Genomic DNA, 24,714 nt, shown 5'->3' on the forward strand with positions numbered 1-24,714 from the left:
TTCTCCCAAACTGGCTTCCTTTCCCTGGAGCTGTGACAGCTACACAAGGGACAAAAATCCAGACAATACCCTCATAAACCTTACACCAACTATTCCTGAACCAGCCAATCATACTGACAGTGAGCTCCAGATTCCAAAGGAGGGTTTCTGCACTATCAATGAAAATCCCTCTGGGCTACAATCACAATGGTAAGGGCAGACAGACCTAATATGCAACTCATTCAACGACTGTTCTTGGTTCTGCAGATAGAACAGTGAATGTGACAAAGCTCCTGCCGCATGGAGCTTGCATTCTGAGCTGAATCACGTTAACTGTCATTTCTCTCTTGCCTCCTACATGCATTTCCCCAAGGATGAAACAGTAAGTTATGTGCTTAGGTTTGTATTTAATGATTTGTTACAGAGACTTACTGGAAAAAAAAATCAGCAATGCTCAAATGGCACAAGATTTTTAAGAAGTGGTATTTTTTTCAAAAATAGAATTCAGTGTCCTATCTCAACATATGTATGTAAAACATTTTGTGATACAGGTTTCTTCATGGTCAGTCTTAGAATTGTCCTTGTATTCAGAGCACAGGTGTATAAATGGAAAGGTAATTCAGTAAGTAAATCTGCCAACCAGGCTATGTTTAAAACAATACAGCCCACCACCAGCCTTACCCCCCAAATACAAACCTCAAATCAAAATATTGATTTAAAAAATAGTCTAGGGGTGGCCGGTTAGCTCAGTTGGTTAGAGCACAGTGCTCATAACACCAAGATTGCCAGTTTGATACCCGCATGGGCTACTGAGCTGCGCCCTCCACAACCATTGGGTTGTGAGAAAAAACATGACGTATTTTTTCTATGTTTTTTGTTGCAAAAATGCATCACGACTTTTCTGACAACCCAATAGACTGAAACAACTATTTGACTTGGAGCTGATGGGTCCTGGAAAAACACACTGTTCCCCAATAAAAAAAAATTTTTTAATCTAAAAATAAAAGTCATATAAAAATTTTTGTTTTAACAGTATCTAACATAGTCCACTCAATATTTTACCAGTCTAAAGTTAAATTTAGGTTATACACTTTAATGTAACTTAGTAAATCAGCATTCTTGACTAGCTACCTAGAACTAAATGTAACCTCTGTTAACTACAAAATAAAGATATTGGAATCTCTTTTAAGAAGAGGTTTCTTGAGTAATATTTGAGTTTATTGAGAAAAATATATCATGGTAGAGATGGACGGAATCAGGAGTCATCTATGTGAAGTTCCTCATTCTACAAATGGCTAACACGTAGGTGATTGGTTTATATTGTTGAGGGCTAGTTCCTCATGCTTCTGTGACCTTGGGCTAGGTACTTCTCCCAGTGTTTCTTTTTTTGTAAAGATTTTTATTGGGGATTGGGGGATGGAAACAGTGCTGGGGAATTGGGGGAAGGGGAACAGACAAGTTGCTGTTGTTTTGTTCTTCAGTCTAGTTGTGGAGGACGCTGCTTCACTGGCCCAAGTTGGCACCATCACTGGGCTCTTCCCAGGTGAGGCAGATCAGTCGCCGGCTTCTGGACGGCCACTCACTGCGGCTGACGGCCACTCACTGCGGCTGCTGGCTACACACAGTAGCCCATGGCAACCCACTAGCAGGGGCTGTAGCCTACGCCGTCGCTGGCAACTCACGGCAGCCCAGCTCCAGGTTGAGGTGTTGTTCAGCATCTTAGCTGTGGAGGGCAGTGTCACTGGCCCTCATATGTGGGATCCGAACCGGGACCCTCTGGCGTCCCAAGCCAGCTGTTAACCAATGTGCCACTCGCCCAGCCCTCCAAGTGTTTCTTGCAATGAAGACAGTGAGGGCAAGAGTTTGAACCTGAAGATTAACAGACCTGGAACAATGCATGTGAAGTACGTAGTAGGAAATCTGTAAATAGTAGCTATTACCTCACTGCTTTTTTTTTAAGCAGGACCAGTTTATCTCCAATAAGTCTATGACTGTGATTTCTCAGTTGGTGTCCTAGAATCCCTTTAGCTTCTGAGATTTCTAATTGCCTTAGCAGTAGCTACCCCTATAAATAGTTTCCTCGTGGGTTCAAGAAAGAATGGGAACGTGGGACAATAGATAAGACTGGATAACTTATTCAACAAACATTTATTAAGCATATTTTATGTGTTTGTCAGTGTCTCTACTGGACTTGCCTTGGGAAGATGACCAATACTAATATCTAAAATTTTTCTCTGTGAGTGCATTTAGCAGTAAGACTTTAAGACTTAAAAAGACTCTGAATCTATACAACAACATCTTTCATAAGAGACTGCCACCTTTTTCATTAATAAAATCTTCCATGGGGAAAATTATTGGGTAAAAGTTCCATAAAAGTTAACAAGATTTTATGAAATGTCTAACATGAGCTACACTGCACTAGGCAAGATAAATAATAAACAGTCCCTCCCTCAGGAAAAAAGTTAACCTAATTGAGAAGCCATATTATACCACATAATAGTCCATTATATGATTTCCTGTTTCATTTGAGTCTCTCGGCAACCCTCTGATTTAGATTAGTATAACAGATGCTATCTTTGTTTTTCAGTTAATTATTAAAGCTCAGAGAGTTTATGCAACTTGTCTAAGATTACACAGTAAGTATGTAGTGTGGGCACTAACACTCAAAGTCTCCAAAATAAAAAGGTCAATGTGTCTAGAAAGTTGTGGAACTTAACTAAATTAATGTTATCATTTTACTGTTTGACTCCAAACCCAGTGAAGACCCATTATTATTTCTTGCTTGAGAAGACTATGAGGCAAGTGCTAGAATGGATATTTCAAATTATAAGTGCTATAGTGGGATTCCATTTCACCATATGTCTATGCATAACTTCAGTAATCACAGTGAATTATGCATAACCTGAAAATAAATAAAAGGTTCTTCACTCTTTAGTCTTTTCATCTTCAATGGAACATTTCCCCTCTCAGTTGATATAGTAGAAATTACCTTCATCACACACATTTGACTTTAGAAGAAGCTCACAGCACCATTTTTACAATAGCATATATACTTCACATTTTAAAAAACAAGGGCTATCAATGAAGAGGGAATGAATGAGTGGCAGTTAAATAGCTACCCTTCCACTGATGATGGGACAAGAAGGAATTCCCTTAAAATGCAGCAGGGAATGTTTCAGTGAGATAGTAGGAAGCTACCTACATTTTCTAAGGCACTAGAAAGATTTACCAGAGGCTCTTAATGATAATTTAGAGAAAGAAATGGAAAAAGTTGTCTTTGGAGGCAGGTTGGAATATGGTTCACCTATTTGACATCTTAACGATTCTTTCAGCTTTAGGATGATTTTTCTCAAATAAGCAACTAAGCTATTCATATCTGTGAGAAAACAACATTCCAAAAAGCAAACCAAACATTAAAAAGTAGAAAAGCAGGCTCATAATGGATTACTAAATATAGACCCCTACATTTAATGGTCTGTGAATGGTGTCATGAACGAGGACCTTACTTACCTTTCCCAAATCACCCCTTGATCCCCTATTGCAATGAGAGCCTTAGCCTAGATATACCATGGAACTACTACACTGTAACCAATGTTCTATCTTACAAAGGCTTGGGGAAAAGAAGAGACAAAACTTGGTGATATTCTACAGGAAGTAAAATTCTGCCAGAATTTAACAGTTCATCCTGGGCATTTTCCCTACTTGGCTGGTAGGATATATCTCAAACTTTTAGGGACTAAGAGACATCAATCTAGTATCCCCTCTCCCTTGCCCCAATCAAAACCTGTTCTCAGGAAGAACCAAGTATCAGTCACATATACCACGCGCTTAGAATAGTGCCTTATTCATAGTGAATGCCATACGTGTTGGTTATTCTTACATTTATTGTCACTTGTATTTACATTTTAAGTCCTTCTAATTTGGGTTAAAAGGTTTTTCCCCTGTCAATGGAATCTGAAATATCAGGAGCATATGTGGAGAAATATTTTGGGAAATTCCTGAAATAAGACTTTGTAGGCAAACACCTACACATCATGTCTAGTACGCTTTTTCTGCTAAGTAATGGCTGCATGCCCAGGCAGCAATTATCAGGCTTTCTCTGAACACCAAAGGAAGATACACCTACATAGTCAGCTGTGAAGAAGTTTATGTGGCTCATATGTGCTCAAACATCGATTTGTTGGGCCCTAAGATACACAGTAACTAAATCAAGGCTGGAGTACCCATGAGGGGAGGAAATAAATAGATACGCTTTAAACATTAGAACCATACCAAAACCAGAGCCAACAAAAGGGGATAATTCCACTCCATTGGCTTGATCCTCATGCCACCTAAAATCTTCTCTACCACCTCTTTTGTTGACTTAAAATTATCTTCCTCTGTAAGTATTTACTTCCCTGAACAAAAAAATGGAAACCTAAATATCAAGATGGTTTCCTTGGTAAAACGACAAAGGAAAATGTGTAACTGCTAGGAGGAACGGAGGTGGAAAGTTGACAGCCCAGGACCCTAATGGTATAGACTGCTTATTTGTTTGGTATGTTTAAGTGTTTCAAAACTTTTAGAATAAAAGTACAAGGTCAAGGCAGCATATGCCATATAGATTCAGGAAACTTGCCAAAGAAATCAAATCATGTTTTTCCACACACCCCCACCTTCCAGTGACACACCACCATTAATCACCCTGCTCTCCTGCCTCTGCCCAGACCACACCCCCTTTCTTGAAACAAACTGCTTGAAACTTGTTCCACCCCCACTCCTATTTGGCAAGAGAAAAAAAAAAGCCTTCAGATGAACAACTATCCAACACAAATCAATTTGGACCTCATCCATCACTGGTCTAATTCCTAGAGGAGTCTTACAAGATACACCACCAGTGGTAGAATATTTGAAGAAGGGATTCATAGTCCTTCTTTCTTCAACAGAGAAGTCAAAGCCCCCAGCATGATAAAAGAAACAGTTTTCTCTATACTTTTTCCCATTTCCCAATTCACTGCTCCTCCCCCCGCCCCAAGAGCTTGTTCAAGCTCATAGTTAAAATTCACATCTAAAATAAAAAGGCCTGCAAGAGAAGCTCATGTAATCCCACTCCTTAAATATCACTAAGACATCTGAGATATTGTTTAGATTGTGGACTCTTACTTTGACATGCCAGCATAGGTAGATAGACAGGCAAGCACATCAGATGTCACTGTTTGGCAGCCGGTAAAAGTCAGTGGTGCTATAATATTAAGCACAGAGCCACTAGATTAGTCTGTGAGGGAAGGGGATGCCTCTTCCTTCCCTTCAATAGTGAGTTAAACCCAGCTGGCACCCTCCGGAACTGCGGGTAAGTCCCTTCTTTATTCCTGCTATAGTTTGGGGTTTGTTTTGGTTTTTTGTCCATATCAGCGGAGTGTGTACAGGGGTGATCTTCAGATAGAGTTGGAAAGCCACAACATCATAATGGTATTATACAAAGATCGGAAAACAAAGTAATGTATTCATTCCGCTGAAACTGGAAGGCATTATAGAAAAGGTAGAAGAAAAGATAGTTACGTGTTATTATTTTTTAAGTCATCATTTTTCCTTGAAAGGGGACACTTGGTCTGACTGTAATTGTGGTGATATTCTACAGCTTCAAAATATCCTCAATTTTTTGTGCAAGTCTGTGCTATATTAAGGATAGGGAGAAAATGTTAAGGTTTTTTAAATAGGAGACTGAATAGTATTTTATTTATGAAATCTTTTAATTTATTTAACATTATTTAGAAGGTAATCATACTGTCATGTAATAGAATGTAATCCAGAACTGAATTGTTGAACAGTAATTATAACTATAAAGAAAAAACTTTCAGAGTTACCTATGTGAATATCTGTATAAAATTTGGTTAAGACAAGAACAAAATAAAATTTTTCAAAGAACATATTTTTAATTTAACTTTAAAAAATAACAGTAAATTTTAACTATGTAGGCCAATACCAAAATGAACAAGATAGTTGACAGTCTAGAAATATTTGTAAAAACAAAAAAATAGGGGACTTAGGGGGAAATATCTGCTGGCTATTTGTTAAACAGTTTATTCCTTGCTCTTGGAAATGAATCAATCATTTGCCTGCCCAAAAAGGAATTTAGGAACCAAACTAGATTAATTCTTAATAGAATGAAATTAACTATAAAACTACTTGCCTTGAAATAGAGTCTTCTTTTAAGAACTAATTAAAGCCTCCTTCTGGATGTTTTCCCCCCAACAATTCAAAGGCCTAATATAGTTAATTACTAAAATTCACTCTAGTTGAATGTGCTTGTGATCATAAACTTGAAATTAAGTTATATATGACTTTTTAAGTGTTCTTTTCAATAGAATCTTTCTCTTGGCTAGTTAGTTGCATTTTTGCTCTTTCCTAAAACTGCTAGTTTTAATTTAAACTACACGCACAACCATAGAATGAAGTTGTCTAGAAATTTTTCATTAAAAATAATACTTTCTTCAAGATAGGAAATTAAATAATTACAAAACTTTGTTTCAATAACGACAAACATTGGCTAATTTTATTAACTAAACGTTTGATTTATCATTATCTCAGTGTTGGTTGTCAGTATCTCTGTGTGAAACAAACTAAATGTATTTTGGTCTAAATTACCTGATATTTTGAATAAAGACAGAATCAATACTACAACAATGAACAGGGCTAGCCTTTGTGTATAACGTCTGTATATGGTCCTGCTTAGATTTACTAGACTAATGGACAAAATCAGAGGCAATATATATTATTCTTTAGGGTGATTTTAGTGACAAATGATTCATCTAAGGAAAAATAGGGATCTACTGTAGGAAGTCAGGTGAACCAATGTAGAGCTAAGTCAGAGAAATGGCACCCATCTTTTCTTGGTAACGTCTAGGCTGGCTTCATAGTTGCCTTACTTCCTTCTGTACATCCTGTATGCTATTTCAAAAGGAAAAATAAGAGAGGAGCTAAAATAACTTCAAAATTCGTCTCAAATACATATTAAACAGGTAAAAACAATAAAAAGTAAAACCAAAGAACTAAGAGAACATCAAGACCAATAGCTAGATAGTATCATCTAAAAATAACAGAAAAAATTTACAAGTGGCTCTGGAATGCAGTCAGTGACATATATTATATCCACACAGAGAGACACAAACAGTCACTCCTTAATCACAGTCTAGTTTGGTACTATGGTCAAATTTGGAATCAAGGGAAGAAAAAGGGGCAGTAAATTGTAAGATGAAAAAAATCCACTCGAAGTTGACAACAGTGAATTACAGATGTTCACTCTGTGAAATTGTGTAAGGGTGAAGGAATAAATCTGGACATTAAAATAATGTTCTTTACAAAAGCAGCATATTGCTCCCCTTGATTGACCCAGACATCCTTCATCCCAGATCACCAGGACATGAGTTCATTCGTATATTACAAGAGCTGTTCATGGTTTTGATGAGCAATGGGAAGGATTCAAACTGAATGGAAGCTGACGTGTTATATATTTAACTGCTAATAATTTTAAATCATTGAATCTCTGTGGTTAATGAAACTGCAGCCCTCTGGGGGAAAGCCAATCATGAGACCATAAAATTATCACAATGAGCAACATCACAGAATATCTTTTCAGAAATAACCACTTGGCAAACACACACTTTGTGCTCCTGCATCTGGAAGCCCCTGGGCATGCTTTAAGAATCACCCAGAGCAAACATTAATGAATTCTTTTTTCTTATTCTCAAGGGAAAACTCATTTGTTCAAAGTAAAATATAAAGGAAGGGGAAGTGTAGAAACCAGGAAAGTTCCACCTTGAGATGACCTTGAAAGCACATAAGCTCAAAAAAAAAAAAGCGCATTAAGTTCCTAAGGTTGTTAAATAAACGGTACCGTTTTACATAAATATTATAAATGATTCATTTTCTCCTTTTGAAGGAACAATATTCTTCAAGAGAAGGCCTCTCCATCAAAGCCAGGAGCACAGCATTCCCAGGATCTCAACAAGAAGGGGCATACCAAGGCTGCTCCTCTTTGCGACCTTCTGTAATTCCAGGCTTGCAGCCCCAAATTCAGGATCCCACCCCTCCAGAAGCAAATCACTGTAGTAATAAATTGCCTTCATCTTCCATATACCAGCTAAGCATGTTTAATTACGAACGGCCAAAACACTTCATCCAGTCCCAAAATCCATATGGCTCCAGACTGCAGCCTCCCGGACCGGAAGCCTCCAGCTACTCCAGCCAGACCAAACAGTCTTCCATTCTCATCCAGCCCCGCCAGTGCACAGAGGAAAGATTTTCTGCTTCCTCAACAGTGAGCTCTCAGATCACCATGTCCTCCTCTGCTTTCCCTGCTTCTCCCCAGCAGCTTCCTGGCTCCAACCCGGTCCAAAGGGTTACAGCGACCTACAGCCAGTCACCTGCCAGCTTCCTCAGCTCCATATTACCATCGCAGCCCGATTACAGTAGCAGTAAAATCCCTTCCACTGTGGACTTCAAGTAAGTGTTTTTAAAATACATACATATGGATATATACTGCATACACAGTGAGCTTGTATCTGAGGATGGGGGGAGGGGTGATGCTGTAGTTCATTCTTCACTATCTAAAAAGGCAATGTGACTTCAATGTCTCATTCCATAATTCTCCTAGAACACCCTGAACCAGGGTACTGGCAATAAGAGGTCATCTGACCCATTCCCCAATGTTCAGGCTGAGCTGAACCCAAATCATCTATACAATTATTTACCTATTATTTTTCATCTTCAAAAAAAAATGCTAACATACCCAAGAACAGTGAACTATTCCCCCAGTTTTAAGCTAAATTCCTCGAGCTGTACATTTAATGGCTCTAGTCCTGGGCTTAGCTGAGATGAAGAACACCTGTCTGCTCATCTCCAGGTAGGATTTCCTCTCACAGAAGCAGAGGCTATTAAATGTCTTCTCAGTCTTTTTTTTCCCCTATCCATTTTCCCTTCCGATCTTGAACTTCCGCTTGGCTAAAAAGAAAATCTGGGATTCATACACTAAAGTTAGTGTGAATTTTCCTTACTATGATCAGAAGAAGAAAGGCTTGAAGAGATAAAGGTTTATGACCTTAAGGTTTCCTTCGGTAATTAAAACCACACTTTCGCAAATTGGTTAGGCTGATCTAAATACAGGGAAGAATACCTGCAGCCTTATGCAAGCATGTACTATTTTCACAGCCCTAAAACTGTCTTAGGAGAACCTGATACGAAGGACATAGTGGTTGTGCTTTTTTTAAAATGTGAACTGAATACTCTGTGCTTATGCAAAGTTAGGGCTATCAGTTTTCCTATTCCCTGGCTGGCAAGAACATCAGAGAATTAAATCAAAGGCATCTGAAAAAAATTGTCCGATGGAATGTGTTTTGTTTGTTGCAGGCTAATTGATGAATTTGCTGAAATTCTTGCTAATTTCTCTTCGTCTTCTGTAGAGGCTAATTTTTTCTAGACATTCCTATTGTTGGTGACAACTCTGGAAACCTAGTTGAATTGGCTATAGCAATTCAACTTGCAAAGAAACTTTTTCGATATTTTTAAGAATAAAAACCAGGAAAGCCAAAAACATGTTAGAATCCTACAGATACTAGGCTGAACCATTTGAAATGGCTGACAGTCAACTATTTTTGACCTACAAAAATGGCATTCTTACAGATTTGACCTGGTATTTTTAAAAGATCCTTGAAGAATTAAGAGCCCTCTCTCTTCTCTCCAAATTCCCATTATTCCCATTATTACACAAGGGAGATTTTTCTTGGTCACATTTTACCCAGATGATCTTTTTCCACCTAGCTTTCAATTATTTCCAAATTTCCTATATGAGCATTTTAAAATCTAAAATGACCTGACTATAATATTTTTCTTAGTCAAGTCTTTCAATCCTACTCCAAATTCCTGCCCAGAAAAGAAAGCCATCAAATAAATATTACTGAACCTCAACCATATATATAGCTAGCTCTGTGCACAGAACTAAGGAAAGAGGAAGAAAGGCAACCGCGAAGAAGAAATAAAACATAGGAGGTCCCCAAACAAGAGATCAAAGATCTAGCTTTAGCCGTTCTATTTTCAGCAGCCACAGATAACTCTTTTAATCTTCCCACAGCCACTTGATACCCACTCAGTGCCCAACTGCACAGGGTGGAAAGCTCTAGCCCTTTGAACATTTGTGCACAACTCCCTCAATTGTTATGATGGGCTTATGTTTGCCATGTCTGCTAAAATAATCCCTTGGATTTTGACCAAGAGAAGTTTGAAAGCTTTATTGAGCTTTTCATCAGTAGGAAACCCTTAAGCAAACGTTCTATTCAGGTGATCAAACCACAGACTGGAAACCGAGACTTTAATTCCAAATATTCCTCCGTAAAACTTTGCTGTGTGATATTCAGTAACTTTACCTTACCTGCTCAGTGATTCAGTTTTCTGATCTGTAACAAAATTAGGGATTTGGGTGATTAATGATAGGGAAAAAAAGACCTATACAGCAGTGTGCAAGTATAATATTAGTTTACTAATATAATTAGCTCTCAAGACCTAACACTGAAGCCACCTAACCTGGTAATAATGGGTGTATTCAGTGAATAAAGTGACTGAGGTTACATATATATCAGCGACTCTCAGTTTTGGTTTTGATAATCCCTCAAGATTTCTCAGATACATTACATTATATTATGACAGCCTGAAAACAGAACTGTTTGATGCTAATTCACTTTAAGAAATGTGTGACTTTTACAAAGATGGTAGGCTAGCTATATAAAACAAACAAAAACCAAAAAAAAGGCTATTATAAATTCAGACAGGTGGAGAAAAAGATCTATAAGACCAAAGGAATTTTACCACTTTGAGCAGGGAATTCAATCTTAAAACAAGCAAGTGAACAACAACAAAACAAAAATAACTATTTATTTAAATATTTGGTTATTTACTTAACAGAACAAATCAGACTTTAGTTAAAAATATAGACAACCCTGAAGATCTCAAATATAAGGAGAAATGTGTATCATCAACTTTCAATACAGAGCATCTTGAATACAATGAAAAACATTCATTCAACTGATAGAATCACCTATACCCAAGCTCTGTGTCAGTGGATATAAATGATGCTAGGGTGAGGAATAAGACATTTTTCTCAGTATGTTTATAATCTAGAGATTACTAACGAAGTCCCCAAAGCCTACAAAAATTAAAACTCTGGCTCTACTCAGAGAAGATACATTTCCACTTAGCTTACAAGTTCTTTTAATGATCCTTGAGGATATCTGAACAGGAATATGTCACAGAACAGACCAACGTTGCTTCATCTGGATAACTGGAAAACATTTATCATAATGGTAAAATAGTCACTGAGGGTAGTGGCCAGTTTTCTCACATTGAACAGATATAAGCTAGCACCTGTAGGGCCCTGAACGAATAAACTATGTGAAATCTGATCAAAGCACTGTGAAAACTGGGAGCTACCTAACAGATCTAGTAATACAGGATTCCCTAAATATGACCTGTGCCCTCTATCGGAATCAACAGGGGAACTCTGGGAGGGGCAGGAACATCTTAGAAGAAAATTGAGGACCAGAACTTGAAATAAGGATTTAAATCAAACTCTTCAACTGCTATTCAAATTTGCTTCCTTTTTTTCCAATCCCTTGCCCCCTTTTTAAGTTTACCTTTCTCCCTCCTCTTCTAATCATTCCTTTCTTTCTCCAGAACCAGCACGTTAGCAATGTTAAGGAAACTGTCATTACTGTAGAAGCTATTTGTTATGTAGTGCCATACTTGGATTTTCTAGAATATGAATAGGAACTAGAAAATAACAGAAAAGCCAGAGATTAATGTAAACTGTAGATGCTATTCAAAGCAATAGAATATTCACTAAACACCAATGGTTATACTGGTAAATGTTTAACAGTCAGCTAGAGGGAAGAGCCATGATTTGTGGTATTTACCAATTTTCCTGGTGTATACTCCCACCACCACCACCAATTTCAAACTATCAACATGAGATCACAGGGAGCTGGGAAGAGATGCTAAAAATCAGCTATCTTGAAACCACAGGAGTCAGCTCCAGCACACCACTGCTTAATATTCACCTATAAATCAAACTTATGAAACTCAGCTGCCAGTAACTAGACTTACTCTCACTTCTTTAGGGAATATCTTCAAGGAAGGACATCCTCCTTATGTCTTATTGAAATTGTTCCTCCTGCCACTTAATTTTCATTTGCCAAGACCAAAAGAAAAAAAAGCTGGTAACCATTCTTATAAAATCCTTCTCAACTGTTAGGGAAACTGGTGTTTTTAATAACACTAGTAGTACTAACTTAATAGATTCAGCCTATGTAAAGGTAATTGACAAAACAAGGCCAAATCTCTTTTACATATATATATCTCACTCTCAAGATCTTCTTTTTAAAAAAATATCTTTTCTTCTTTTTAAAGCTGTCAACAACCCTCAGTTGGCCAACCTGTAAATGCTAAGCTATTCCAAAGTGCAAATGCTAAGCCCACACCAAGTACTCCTGACCATGAAATACAAGGATCCAAAGAAGCTCTGATTCAAGATTTGGAGAGAAAGCTAAAATGCAAGGACAGCCTTCTTCATAATGGAAATCAAGTGAGTAAGAGGTCTCTTCTGTACAAAAAGTCAATTAAACTATAAAATCTAATCTCAGAAAGTTCTTTCTATCTCACAGATCTGTGACTGTATAATGAAATCGTCTCTTGGTTTTCAGTAGTAAAATGAAGCAAATGAAATATCGATCTGAATAATTTAATATTTTGTTTTAAGCATTACCCTCTCATAAAATACATCTGATGACCAAATAACTAATAGGAAATACTATCAACGTGACTTCTTCATGTACTATGGTGTATATTATTGATGGACAAATAGCTATAATTGTTGTTAGGTAATTTACTGTGCATATTGTATTTGTCATCTGTCTTTGAAACAGTACTATATGCCTTTAATCCAAATACATGTAACACATATCAGCTGCACTGCTTTCAGCCAGAAGTTAGTAAGTCAAATATTTAGTGTTCATTTAGTGAAAGTTCCTCCTCAATGTAAAGACATGCAGTACTATATTTGAAGACAGAGCCAAATGGAACACACACACAAGAAGGGAAAGAATTTCCCTCTACTTGGGAGAACCTTATCTAAGGGTGATTGTGCCTGCCTTTCCTAGGAGCAAAAAGAAAACAGAAGTGAATATTATAGATGTGGGAAGTGGCACTAAAATGGAAGGAAATGCTTTGAATGAAAGAAAAGGCTTTTTAAAAATAGAGCTAGCATCTATCTACAATTCAATAGACAGAACTATACTTTGGTAGAATTTTTGATGGCTTTAAGATAAAGCTGTACAATAATAACTTTTATTAACTCTCATTACTATCTCCTTAATGACTTCTATCATTAAAGCGGCTAACATACGAGGAGAAGATGGCTCGCAGATTGCTAGGACCACAGAATGCAGCTGCTGTGTTTCAAGCTGAAAATGACAGTGAGGCACAAAATTCACCACAGGTAAATTAAAATAATCTTTACCTAACTGGAATGCTTTTTGTGTGTGTGTGATTTTTAAATGTCTGCTTCTCTAAATGTTTATAAACGGCATTTGAAGCAAAAGCCGATCACTTCCATGGGAGAGGCCATGATGGGCTGAAATATATATATAGTTTCAATTTTACCCCATTTCTCTGGTGGTTCTAACATCTGTATAAGAAAATATCACACAGACAAAACACCAGAAAGCTAAAGAGTCACTTTTCATCTGGGACATTCAGGGGTCAGTTAGACCTTGGACTTCTACAATTATCTGCATAGACAGAAAATTTATGAGTTTTAAGTCTTCAGTAGGACAGAAGTTAAAACCCTAAACCAATGTAATTATAACCTTTTCTCATAAGCTGTTTATCATTTCAATGTTTTAACCCTCCGTCGGGCGCAACTGAGCTCACAGAGTCATTGCACACAAAGATGCCGCTATGAAATGTCTTTACTGTACTAAGTCACAAACACGACTGGCGCTAGGTACGGTAGAGGAGGAAGATACGGAAGCGATGAGTCGCGATATTTAAGTTAACTGTTAGATATTTGAAAATGTATGTGCAATGAATCTGTGAGATCAGTTTTGCCCGACAGAGGGTTAAAATATATTCATGGTACAATGAAACATCCAATTCCTTTTGTCATGTTCCTGTATTCACAAATGCTTATTAAAAACAAACTAAAAAACAAAAATAAAAACACACTTATGAAGAAATGGCTCCAAGATTAACAAAAGCATCCTTTCCAAAAAGGGATTAACTTTATGGAGAGCATAAAGTGAATATCCATCTCACAGGTTTGTGCCTGACCAACTTCATTTTAACAAGTAAACTTAACCCAGAAAAGAAACATTCAGTTCAAGGGGCAGACAGAACTATGATCGCCTTTCATTCCTTCCCCAAAGGTCCACAAGAAACTGGGAGCCAAAGGAATGAAACTGGGCATTCAAGAATACCGAGCTTCTAAGTATAAGAAGCTGAAAATAAGATTTTTGTTTCTGTTAAATGGCAGTAGTGCTACTAACAAGGATGGAGCAGGGTCTAACTAAACAAGTAACTAGAAACTGAAAACAGAATTTAAATCTCTTGTTGGCTCTTGAACAGTTCATGATTCATTCATTCAGCTAATTTATATATGACACCTACTGTGGTGGTACAAGAGATTACAGCAAGAATAAGACACAGTTCTACCTCTATTAGAAGTAACTCAGAGCAATGTTATATTGATGATGGTTTAACTTATATAAATTATGATTTCAAGGGCAAGGATATATTGTTTTTCTCGTTCATTCTTTAAAAACTTTCAGGGCCGGCCGAGTGGCTCAGTTGGTTAAGAGCTCACTCAAGAGTGTGAGCTCTGAGCAACAGCAGTTCGATGCCTGGCCCAAGCTGAGCTGCTTGCTAACAGGTGGCAAGATGGTTAAAAAAAAAAAAAAAAAAAACTTTCAAAGGGAGGTGATAGTAACAGGAAGAGAGATAGCAGAAAATATACATCATTATGAAATCAGAAAAGATAAATCTTACATTTTTTTGTATACGTCAAACATTCTACCTAAATAATATGTCAGCAAACTATGTATAACTGCAGTGTCACATCTATGAATACAAATACATACATATTCAAACCACTACTAAGAGAAAAAGTTAAGAACTTAATTTGGATATTTTGAGTTTAACTGGATTATTTTTATTTTTTTACCAAAAAATTACTTGATTTGTTTGATCATTGAATTGTTGTTTTGATATTTTGCTTAGAAAATCTTAAGGCTAGCCAAAAATTGTTACTGAGTTTTAAGAATTTTGTTTTAAAAAGACAAAATACATTAAACATATTCATCCAAAAATAAAGTATTTGCACTGATGTGCTGTGTTGTTATACAGATGTTTTTCAGGTATTTAAGTAAGGAATATATTTTCCACTTCTGTGCATCCCTCTGCCAAGCACAGTGAACTACACAAAATAGGCACTAAATATTTGATCAACTTATTAATTCTATTATAATTTTCATCAACTCCTGATTTTATTCTCAAACAGAAATAATTTTCTGGTGCTCAGATATAAATCCTAAAGATGTCTGCTTAAATACCCCTTTATTAATCAGGAATTAATTCATGTTGTTTTTCAAAGCCTTTTCATTGTGCCCTACACATATCTTCCATGGTGTCCATCAGGATTTTGTGTCATGAGCTAAAAAGAGAAGTATTTTCCAGTCTAATATGTGTTTACTGCTGTTGGTGCCACTTTTGAGCAGCAGGCATAATACTCTGTATCTACTGCCAACACAAGTGACTTCATGTCTATTCCTGTTTTACTAAAGGACAACCTGTACTGTGTGCTCCCATTTCAAATACAGCAGGGGGACATATCATCCTCTGTCGCAAAACAGTCATCTGAAAAATGAACCACTATCAATTCAAAGTCTATCTAATTTTCGTAAATCATGCCTGTGGCATTTCTTGCTAGACTATTAGAAGGTTAGTGCACTACATTTTCAATGCTTAAAAGCTAACTATATAGAACTAATCATGACCATACAAATACAGCCAACATAGAAATGCTCCTTTCAACTACAACTCCGCGTACTTAGTTCAGCTTCATTTCAAGCTAAAATTTGCATGTTAACATTATCACTTTGTTTTAATTCCAAGCAGCACAATTCAGAATATGCACGGTTGCAAGTTCCTACGTCACAAGTAAGGTAAAAAGAAAATTTTTTAATTTAAAAAATATATATTTTGCTACCTGTTTTCAGCTTAAAAATATAATATTTATAAATCCTGTATACTTCCTACATACTTTCTTTAAAAACACAATGTGAATTTTCTAATGTCAAGAGATGATCACAATTCTTATCTGCTAATTATTAGAAGTATCTTAGAGGAAGTTTTTTAATTGTTTAGGTCAAATAAGCCAGGAACACATTTCCATAATAAACAATTTTCTCACGATAATAGAAACCCAATTCTAATTATACAATCTTTGCATGTGATAAGAATTGTCCATGGGGTACTCTGCATTTTAATAGATCAGTTTCTTCATCAATTCATGGCACTGTAAAAAACAAACATAGATGTGCAATTTGTACCAGATGTTGTTTTAAATTGCTACCATTTCTAACAGTTATCAAATATGCCACAGCTAAATACAACCCTAAGGCCTCTCTCCATTGTTACCTCACTATCAGATCCAACAGCATAGCCTCTAGGGTTTCAAATTTGATGGCTAAGCTGTATTTGTGTGAAAGGAAGAGCTATGACAACTTTTCTGCATAGTGATTACTAAAATATTTTTGTAGAAGTCGATCATCTTCAAGGGGAGGTGTGAATGATGAGGACGCAATCCAGGAGAAATGTTACCCGCCTCGTTTCATTCAAGTGCCAGAGAACATGTCAATTGAAGAAGGAAGATTCTGCAGAATGGACTTCAAAGTAAGAAGAGTTAAAAAATACTGAAGGAAAATGAACAATGAGATACTAAGTTTTGAACAATGTCCTCTTCCTCTTCACAGCTTGTTACACAGCTTGAGAAGCAAGCAGTATGTGTAGTGGATAAAAACAAACTCTGGAGCCAAACTTACCTGGGTCTGAATCCTGGCTCCGCCACCTGTCAGCTATGTGACCTTAGACAAGTCACTTCAACTCTGGGCTTTGTCTCATCTGTAAAATGGGAATAACAAATGTAACTACCTCATAAAGTTGTTTGAGGATTAACTGAGTCAACAGGTATAAGGTACAACAGTGCCTACAACCTAATAAATATAATGTTCTAACTATAATAATTAAGAGACCTTAAAGGTTATATCAAAGAGCTAGATGTGGTTTGAGATAGTCTGAAAATACTATATTAAATTCAAGAGTTTTAATTTCCATTGTTTTGTTGAAAATTATTGAAAGCAAATACCTTTTTAAGCTCTTGCTTTGCATTTTCAATCACAAACCCATTCAGACACTGGAATTGTTAAAATTCATAAAGAGACAAATGGGTTCCAGTGATGCTATCATTTAAAATTCTGTCATCTCCTTGTATTTCATTTCTAGGTAAGCGGACTGCCAGCTCCTGATGTGTCATGGTATCTAAATGGAAGACCAGTTCAATCAGATGACCTTCACAAAATGATCGTGTCTGAGAAGGGTTTTCATTCACTCATCTTTGAAGTGGTCAGAACTTCGGATGCAGGGGCTTATGTATGTGTTGCCAAGAACAGAGCAGGAGAAGCCACCTTTACTGTAAAGCTGGATGTCTTGGGTAAGCCTTCTAAGAGAGATCCTAGAGTATCCTTAATCCTGCAGTATTAAAAAAGAAAGAATTTAAAAAAAAACCCAGAGGACTTCATAGTTGAAGCTAATGTCTGTATTATACAACCCAGTAGAATACCAGTTTATACCTAAAAGCCACAGATGGTGGGGTGCAGGGGAGAACCGTGTTCTTGAGGGGAAACTCAGTGTAATTAGAATGACAGCTCCACCACCAAAGCTTTTCTGGAAAGGAAATTTAAAAATGGTACAATTTCAGACAAACCACATAAGGTAACATATGCATTTCTAGATGTAACTTAAAGGGTCTTAAAGTAAAAAATTTTAGTCTAATCATTACTCTGGTCTACAATCTAAAATAATCAATCTGACTCACATTTTCACAGAACTGTCATAATCATGTATAGTTTAAAACTGAAGAGTAAATGTCAACTTTTAGCCTTAGACTATGTTCCCTTTACTAGGAAACTAATCTAATTATGACAAGAAAGACATGCCTACTTGCTTTAGAATACAAATAGGGCAAAACTCATGTCGTAAATTTGTCTTTGTAAGGAAGTTCTCATAAAACTGATGTTGTTTTAAAATACTTAAGTGCTTTAAATACATCACATTTATAATGGTTTAAGCCATGGTATGTTGCATAAGACATACTTTACTATAATTCACTGTTTATTATATAAAAGCTTTATCAAGGTGGAAAATTTTCTTGAGTTTGTATTCTACCCAGATCAATGAAAAATCTCAAGATTATTCTATGCTATAATAAGGGACCTCAGTCCAAAACGAGTGATCTGGAAATAAAAAAAAATTTTTTTTAATCCAATTCAAGTACTTAAGCTTTGGGCAAATCCTTTTTGTGCCAACAGCTCCAGAAATACTATAATGTTAAAGCTGGAAGAGACCTTGGCAGTCATCTGTCTGATCTCCTCATTTCTCCTTCAGAAAAGCTAGGCTTATAGCATTATAGTACCATTTCTTCCTTTCCCTCAGGTATTTGAAGAAAAGTAAAGACATAATAATTACTGACCTTTGTATAATATTTTATAGTTTACAGAGTGCTTCTTCAGTATCTCAATTAATCCTCACAATCATTTTGTATGGTAGGCACGCCGTCACTATTACTTGGATATTGTATTATTTTACAGTAGACAAAATTGATTTTTTTTCCCAATTTGGCATGGCTAGTAGGGCAAATAAAGAATTTGAACCCAAGTTGTCTGGTACTCTTTCAACCATTCATGCTGCCTCCCTATAGATGGCATGATAAATGAGAATATGACAAATTATTTGAATGAAACATGGCTATAAATCCAGTGCATCATTACATTACTGCTTTAGAATTCTAAATGGTGTAATACAATAGTATTGTGTATTATTTTAACTAAAGCTAAAACATAAAGCTTCCAACTCTGTTATTGGTACTTTTAAAAACTTTTATATCAACATACAAAATTCATAATACTTTGGTTTGACTTAGTATCTTTTTATAATATTTCAAATCCTTGATCTTTTTATTAATATGTAGCTAAAGAACATGGAAGAGCACCAATGTTTATCTATAAACCACAGAGCAAAAAAGTTTTTGAGGGAGACTCAGTGAAGCTAGAATGCCAAATCTCAGCTGTACCTCCACCAAAACTTTTCTGGAAAAGAAATAATGAAATGGTACAATTCAACACTGATCGAATAAGGTAGGATTAAGTATTTCTAGACTTAACTCTAGCTTACGTGGGTGAATCCAGTTATACTTTGAAATACATTATAAATGGCATGCATTTGTGATCTCCTTTTGTCTCGTTTTTAAAACATATATAGAAATACAATAAACTTCATTAAGCCAGATTCCACTATCAGAAATTGAAGGCATAAAATAGGCTAGGATTTACCTTTCTACTAACAATAAACAAAGATGGCTGAAGAAAATCAATGATATAAACAACATTATGCGGGGGGGGGGGGGGTGTATTTAATTCAAGAAACCAGTAGCTATTTGGCAATGACTAGATATAGCCTCAGAGTTTCCAAATGCTTCTTTTTCTTATTAGTCTGACTATAAATCAGAGGCATCGTAAATAAACTTTCACAGGAAAATTAATTCTTATACTTTTTTTATTTTTCAGCTTATATCATGATAACTCTGGAAGAATTACTTTACTGATAAAAGATGTAAACAAGAAAGATGCTGGGTGGTATACTGTATCTGCAGTTAATGAAGCTGGAGTGACCACATGTAACACAAGATTAGATGTCACAGGTATGTCATGTCAAGTGTTATAAAGGACTTAACCAGGAAGAATTAATAAGAAACACAAATCTCAGCATAGTATAAAATCTGAGGGATTTTCCACATCATCAGTTTCAATTTTTTTTTCTTTTCCTGTCTAATAATGAATACCTAGTGCAACCCATTTGTTTAAAACAGGTTTTCTGAATTAACTTTTATTTGATCTATTTCAGCCCGTCCAAACCAAACTCTTCCAGCTCCTAAGCAGTTACGTGTCAGGCCAACTTTCAGCAAATATTTAGCACTTAACGGAAAAGGTTTGGATGTGAAACAAGCTTTTAACCCTGAAGGAGAGTTTCAGCGTCTGGCAGCTCAATCTGGACTCTATGAAAGTGAAGAACTCTAATAACTTTACCAACACTGGAAAACACAACTACACTAGCAGTAATATATTCAATTAAATTTCTGAAATACATCCATAGCTGTATTAATAGATGATGGCTTTAATTAAGTAACATAACAAATATATATTTATAATATTATTTATCCTTTGCCTCTTGCACATTCTATCTACTTCTTTGGTTTGTGAAGCCTACAGAAAATCTGGGTATATGGGTTTTTAATTGTAGAAGACTATCTCAAAATGTGGGGTTTTAACATCTGTCAATACACATTTAACAATTACAGGTTAGGCATTATGAATTAGTATCAACTTTTTTAACACACCTAATGCTTGTAATAAGATTTACTGTTACTGCTTTCTAAATATTGTTTTACCCATTTTCTCTTATAGGAATACTAATATGGTATAGATTATCTGAGTGTTCCATAGTTTTATGTCAAAAGAGAATAAAATTTCAACTATTTAAAACAGACTGTCTCTTCTTCACAAAAGTCTAGATCTTTTAAGATAAAACTTTTGGTTTTTTAAACAATTCAGCAAAACCTATGAATAACAAGTTCCAAAAGAGCAACACTATATTCTAGAACAGTATGTCTTGGTGAAACTTGCAGTTCAATTCCTCCGGAAAGTGAGCTCGACTTTCCATGGTTTGCACTTCAAAGGCAACCATTTGAAACTTAAATCATGATGAAATTTTTCCTGAAATAACAATTTTGTTTTAACCAAATAGGTCTCTAATTCTTCAAGATCTTTGAGACTACCAAGCTCAATGACATAAAAATAGTCTGTAGACTCACATGCTTAATATTTAATGTAAATTTGAATACCTATATTTGGGGGGGGTTCATCCATTTCAAATTCAGATAACCTATTACATTAGAAACCTAATTCTGTAAGCATCTGAGAGTCCAAATACAGAAAAGGGCACAACCTTTTATTAAACTATTCTTAAGCTAGGACAGTAGCCTTTTCTTTTTCTCAGGCCTCTTGTCCACTGGCTGTCGGCCTTTTGCAGGGCCTCTCCTGTTTCTTTTAGCATTGGTAGCCTTTGACCCCCCCCTGCTGTGGCCTACTTTTGCTTTTTATCTGCACATAAAATAGCATTTATCAACATCACTCTACATCTCTTTCAGGGAAATAACAAAAGTGGCTTTATTTTTTATTTTCAAAACAGCTTGATGGTTTTCTTTGGTGGATGTCCTAGGGCCTTTAGACTGATTTTTATTTTCCTGTTTACCAACATGAGGATTCCTCCTGTCTAATATTCTGGCAGGCTTTGGATGCCTTAATTTACAGCCAAATTTGTCAGTAGGCCTTTTCTACAGCTGGTTTACAAACCTTCACATCTTTGCAAAGCTTCGGAACCAGATGAGTCTGGGCTCCCAAGGACTACTGTTTTGGCCTTTTACATCATCACTACAGAGCTGGATTTTATTTTTTTTTTTATTCTTTTTACCTATTTTAACGTTCCTTTCAGCTATACTAGGTGGAAGGAAGAGTGGAAGCTATTTCTAGCAACAGCTCTCGGTTAATATCCAATTTCATCAAGTAGAGTGGGGTCTTGAATAGGCATTCGGGCTTTGGCGTCCAGCGCACCTTGCCCCCAACACGCCGTGGATTTCGGTAAATTATTTACCCTCTCAGCACCCTCGCTTTCTTCAGACCTAAAATGAGGACAAAACACCTACCTTTCCAAAGCAGGGGAGTGTGAAGACCAAACAAGCCAATAAATGTTAAAAGTATTCAAGAAAAAGTAGCCCGTTATAATTAATTACTATGATTTTTATGATTAACCTCAGGCCCAAAGCCAGGTTTGCTCTGGAAGCCGGGCCCCTGCAGGAGACAAACGCCGCAATCACCAGCCCCGCCTCAGGCGAAGCCCTTCCAGAAGGTCCCCGGTGCGCACGCGCGCTTGCAACTTGTTGCGCTACTTGCGCCCCTCGAGGAGCTAGAGGGCTCGCGCAGGCGCATGAGCTAGGCAGGCGCCCAGCTAGGCGTTTCGCGCAGGCGCGGCAGACGCGGAGGTCGAACGGGCGTCTCTTACGGGTCCGCAATGGCTGAGGCGTCCCGTTGGCACCAAGGCGGTGAGGGGTACTCCTAGGGAGGGGTACCCCTAGGGAGGGGTGGAGCAGGGCGGAACTGGCGAGTCCATATACCCTGGAAGGAACTTAGTAGCACCATGTCATGTGAGAAAAATGACCTACAGCATGTTTTGCCCACACGATCGCCTCTTAAGCGGAGAGGGATGGTGGTCCCATTTCACAGACAGGAAAACTGAAGCCCTGAGTAAAGAGACATGGCACTCGCCTGAGGCTCGAGCTGGGCGCTGTCATTTGCTGTACGATGACCGGCGCTAGGCCAGTGTCCGAAGTCCTGTGTCGCTCTAGGGAGTCGTGACCTTAACCACAGGGCGAGTCCTTGTCTACCTCCAGCAGAAGCCAGCTTTCCCAAGCAGCAGTATTGATGGCTGGAGAAAACGATTAGAGACAGTTGTGGGGGAGGTTGTTTTGTATTTTGCTTTTTCATTGTAAGACATTACTGGTCTTGTCCTGGACATCCGTGTTATAAAATCCGTTAATATGCAGACATACAATGACTGCCCACTTAACCCCATGGGAAAACGTTAGTAATTATTTCTCCCTCATAAAGTGAGAATTAAAAAATAACCAGAATCCATTGGTGCTTTCCTTCTTCACACAGTGGAATGCTAAAGTGGCTTTTTTTCCCCATCATTGTATTTTCTTTTTTTTTACTTCACCATCATTGTATTTTTATACGTTATGAATTACATAATAATATAGGGAAATCTTTTTTTATATCTCACAGGGACTCTAAAACATGAACCGCATTTCAGAAAGGAAGTAGAAATCAGAACCACACTTCAAGAGTTATTACTCTATTTTATTTTTTTAATAAACCTATGCATATGTAAGTACACAGATGTAGATGAAGAACCTGTTTGAACTAAGAAGCTATATGGAGATGAGAAATAAAACATGGACTTTATAAAACCATAGGCTTTCTCAGATTACTAAAAACTCAAAAAATAGTGACACATTTCAGGCATTATCTTAAATTCATTTAGATTGACACTATTCCTAATTTTTTTATTATTTTTTATTATGAAATACACATTTTTTAGAATTAGTTTCAGCTGTACAACACAGTGCACTAGTTATACTTTTTACCCCTTGAAGTGACAACCCCCCTCCCCCAATCCGCTGCCCCATTTCCCCCCAATATCATACATATCTATTACAAATCCCTTACTCCACTCCCACACTGTACTCCACGTCCCATGACTATATATATATCCCCTTGAGTTGGCCCAGTTTCATAGGTCAAACTACAAATGAGGCCAAAGAAGTTAGTCTTAGTGTCTGCTTTGTTCTTTTCCCTGTTCTGTTGCGCAGTTAATAGTAAAATATACTTGTGCTAAGCCACAGAAGGTATGAATCAATGCAAATCTTTCAGGACGGGGAAAATACAACCTGCATTCCTCCTATCTGTGAGTCAGTAGCATTGACTTAATCAGTATTAAAGAGCATTTTGTCTTTAGAGCACCCAACATACAGTCGATGTAAGGTAACTGTCAACTTACCTCATTTTGGTATGGACTACACATTGGAAATCAAATATCAATTAACTAATTAATTGGTATTACGGGGGTGCATTTGAGTCAGATCTTGGTTAAAAAGACACCTATAGCCCATCTTATAAATTAAATTATCTTAGACTGGTTTTTAAATACTTATTATAGAACATTTGGGGAATGGAAAACTGAAAAGATCATTCATAACCCCATTATTCAGGGATCAAAACACTTTTTTTATAGTTGGGAAGAATTGAAAACAAATCTCCATCAACAGGATTTGTTTTAACATTTTGGTATATACAATGAAATAATGTAACATTAAAAAATGGCATAGGCTAATGCCAGCCATGGAATGATATTGAAGATACATGGTTTCTAAAAACCAAAGGGTTTCTGGCAAAAAAAAAAAAAACAACAACATATTTAGTCTACACCCCATTCTAAAACCCACCCACCCACCCCTAGAAAGAGTGAGAAAGAATGCTAGTTAATACTTGTTAAAATTCTTATCATATACCATAACATAGTTTTAAATGTTCCTTCCACATGCATTATCTCACTTATAATAAAACTATGAGGTAAGAGAGATTTTCCCTGTGATAGGACTCAAACCATTATATTTGTATTGAAAGTCCATAGCCTTAATTACTCATATTACCTACTCTCAATATGAAAAAAAGCCTATTGGCAGAATAGTATGTATAATGTGATCTC

At 36.7% G+C, this 24,714-nt stretch overlaps 3 protein-coding genes and 1 long non-coding RNA gene across 9 annotated transcripts in view; 2 read left to right on the forward strand and 2 right to left on the reverse strand.

Moving 5' to 3' along the window:
• KLHL3 (kelch like family member 3) overlaps positions 1 to 17,553 on the reverse strand; it is a 256,432-nt gene extending 238,879 nt beyond the window's left edge. For both annotated transcript variants that reach the window (XM_019661575.1, XM_019661580.1), the window contains exon 1: positions 17,100 to 17,553. The gene's annotated coding sequence lies outside the window, so the exon portion shown is untranslated. The remainder of the gene's footprint in view (positions 1 to 17,099) is intronic.
• MYOT (myotilin) lies at positions 5,122 to 20,875 on the forward strand. Of its 2 annotated transcripts, none has more exons than XM_019661642.1 (10): positions 5,122 to 5,308; positions 7,898 to 8,460; positions 12,412 to 12,586; positions 13,394 to 13,498; positions 16,171 to 16,220; positions 16,818 to 16,950; positions 17,560 to 17,767; positions 19,304 to 19,469; positions 19,899 to 20,032; positions 20,236 to 20,875. In XM_019661642.1, the coding sequence occupies exons 2-10, from the start codon at positions 8,105 to 8,107 to the stop codon at positions 20,406 to 20,408; spliced, it is 1,500 nt and encodes a 499-aa protein (XP_019517187.1). In that variant the 5' UTR covers positions 5,122 to 5,308; positions 7,898 to 8,104; the 3' UTR covers positions 20,409 to 20,875. The 2 variants fall into 2 exon arrangements, with proteins under 2 accessions (XP_019517187.1, XP_019517191.1); XM_019661646.1 differs by having other exon boundaries at positions 5,123 to 5,308; positions 16,174 to 16,220.
• On the reverse strand, positions 17,716 to 22,324 carry LOC109392944 (uncharacterized). Of its 2 annotated transcripts, XR_002126142.1 has the most exons (4): positions 22,094 to 22,324; positions 18,806 to 19,027; positions 17,907 to 18,000; positions 17,716 to 17,805 (listed from the first exon to the last, which is right to left on the reverse strand). It is a non-coding gene; the product is annotated as an uncharacterized LOC109392944 (long non-coding RNA). The 2 variants fall into 2 exon arrangements; XR_002126141.1 differs by lacking the exon at positions 18,806 to 19,027.
• Positions 22,325 to 22,458: 134 nt separating this feature from the next.
• The window catches only part of PKD2L2 (polycystin 2 like 2, transient receptor potential cation channel), a 30,973-nt gene continuing 28,717 nt past the window's right edge, over positions 22,459 to 24,714 (forward strand). For all 3 annotated transcript variants that reach the window (XM_019661610.1, XM_019661631.1, XM_019661621.1), the window contains exons 1-2: positions 22,459 to 22,489; positions 23,232 to 23,333. In XM_019661610.1, the coding sequence (XP_019517155.1) occupies positions 22,459 to 22,489; positions 23,232 to 23,333 (133 nt within the window). The remainder of the gene's footprint in view (positions 22,490 to 23,231; positions 23,334 to 24,714) is intronic.

This window comes from Hipposideros armiger, unplaced genomic scaffold, assembly GCF_001890085.2.
Source record: "Hipposideros armiger isolate ML-2016 unplaced genomic scaffold, ASM189008v1 scaffold_11, whole genome shotgun sequence".
Taxonomy (NCBI): Eukaryota; Metazoa; Chordata; class Mammalia; order Chiroptera; family Hipposideridae; genus Hipposideros; species Hipposideros armiger.

Bases quoted from the DNA above. Each gene is read 5' to 3' on its own strand.
- MYOT (XM_019661642.1), top strand. From the start codon at position 8,105: ATGTTTAATTACGAACGGCCAAAACACTTCATCCAGTCCCAAAATCCA. The intron at 8,461-12,411 runs GTAAGTGTTTTT...TTCTTTTTAAAG, and splicing joins CCTTCCACTGTGGACTTCAA to CTGTCAACAACCCTCAGTTG. The intron at 12,587-13,393 runs GTGAGTAAGAGG...CTATCATTAAAG, and splicing joins TTCTTCATAATGGAAATCAA to CGGCTAACATACGAGGAGAA.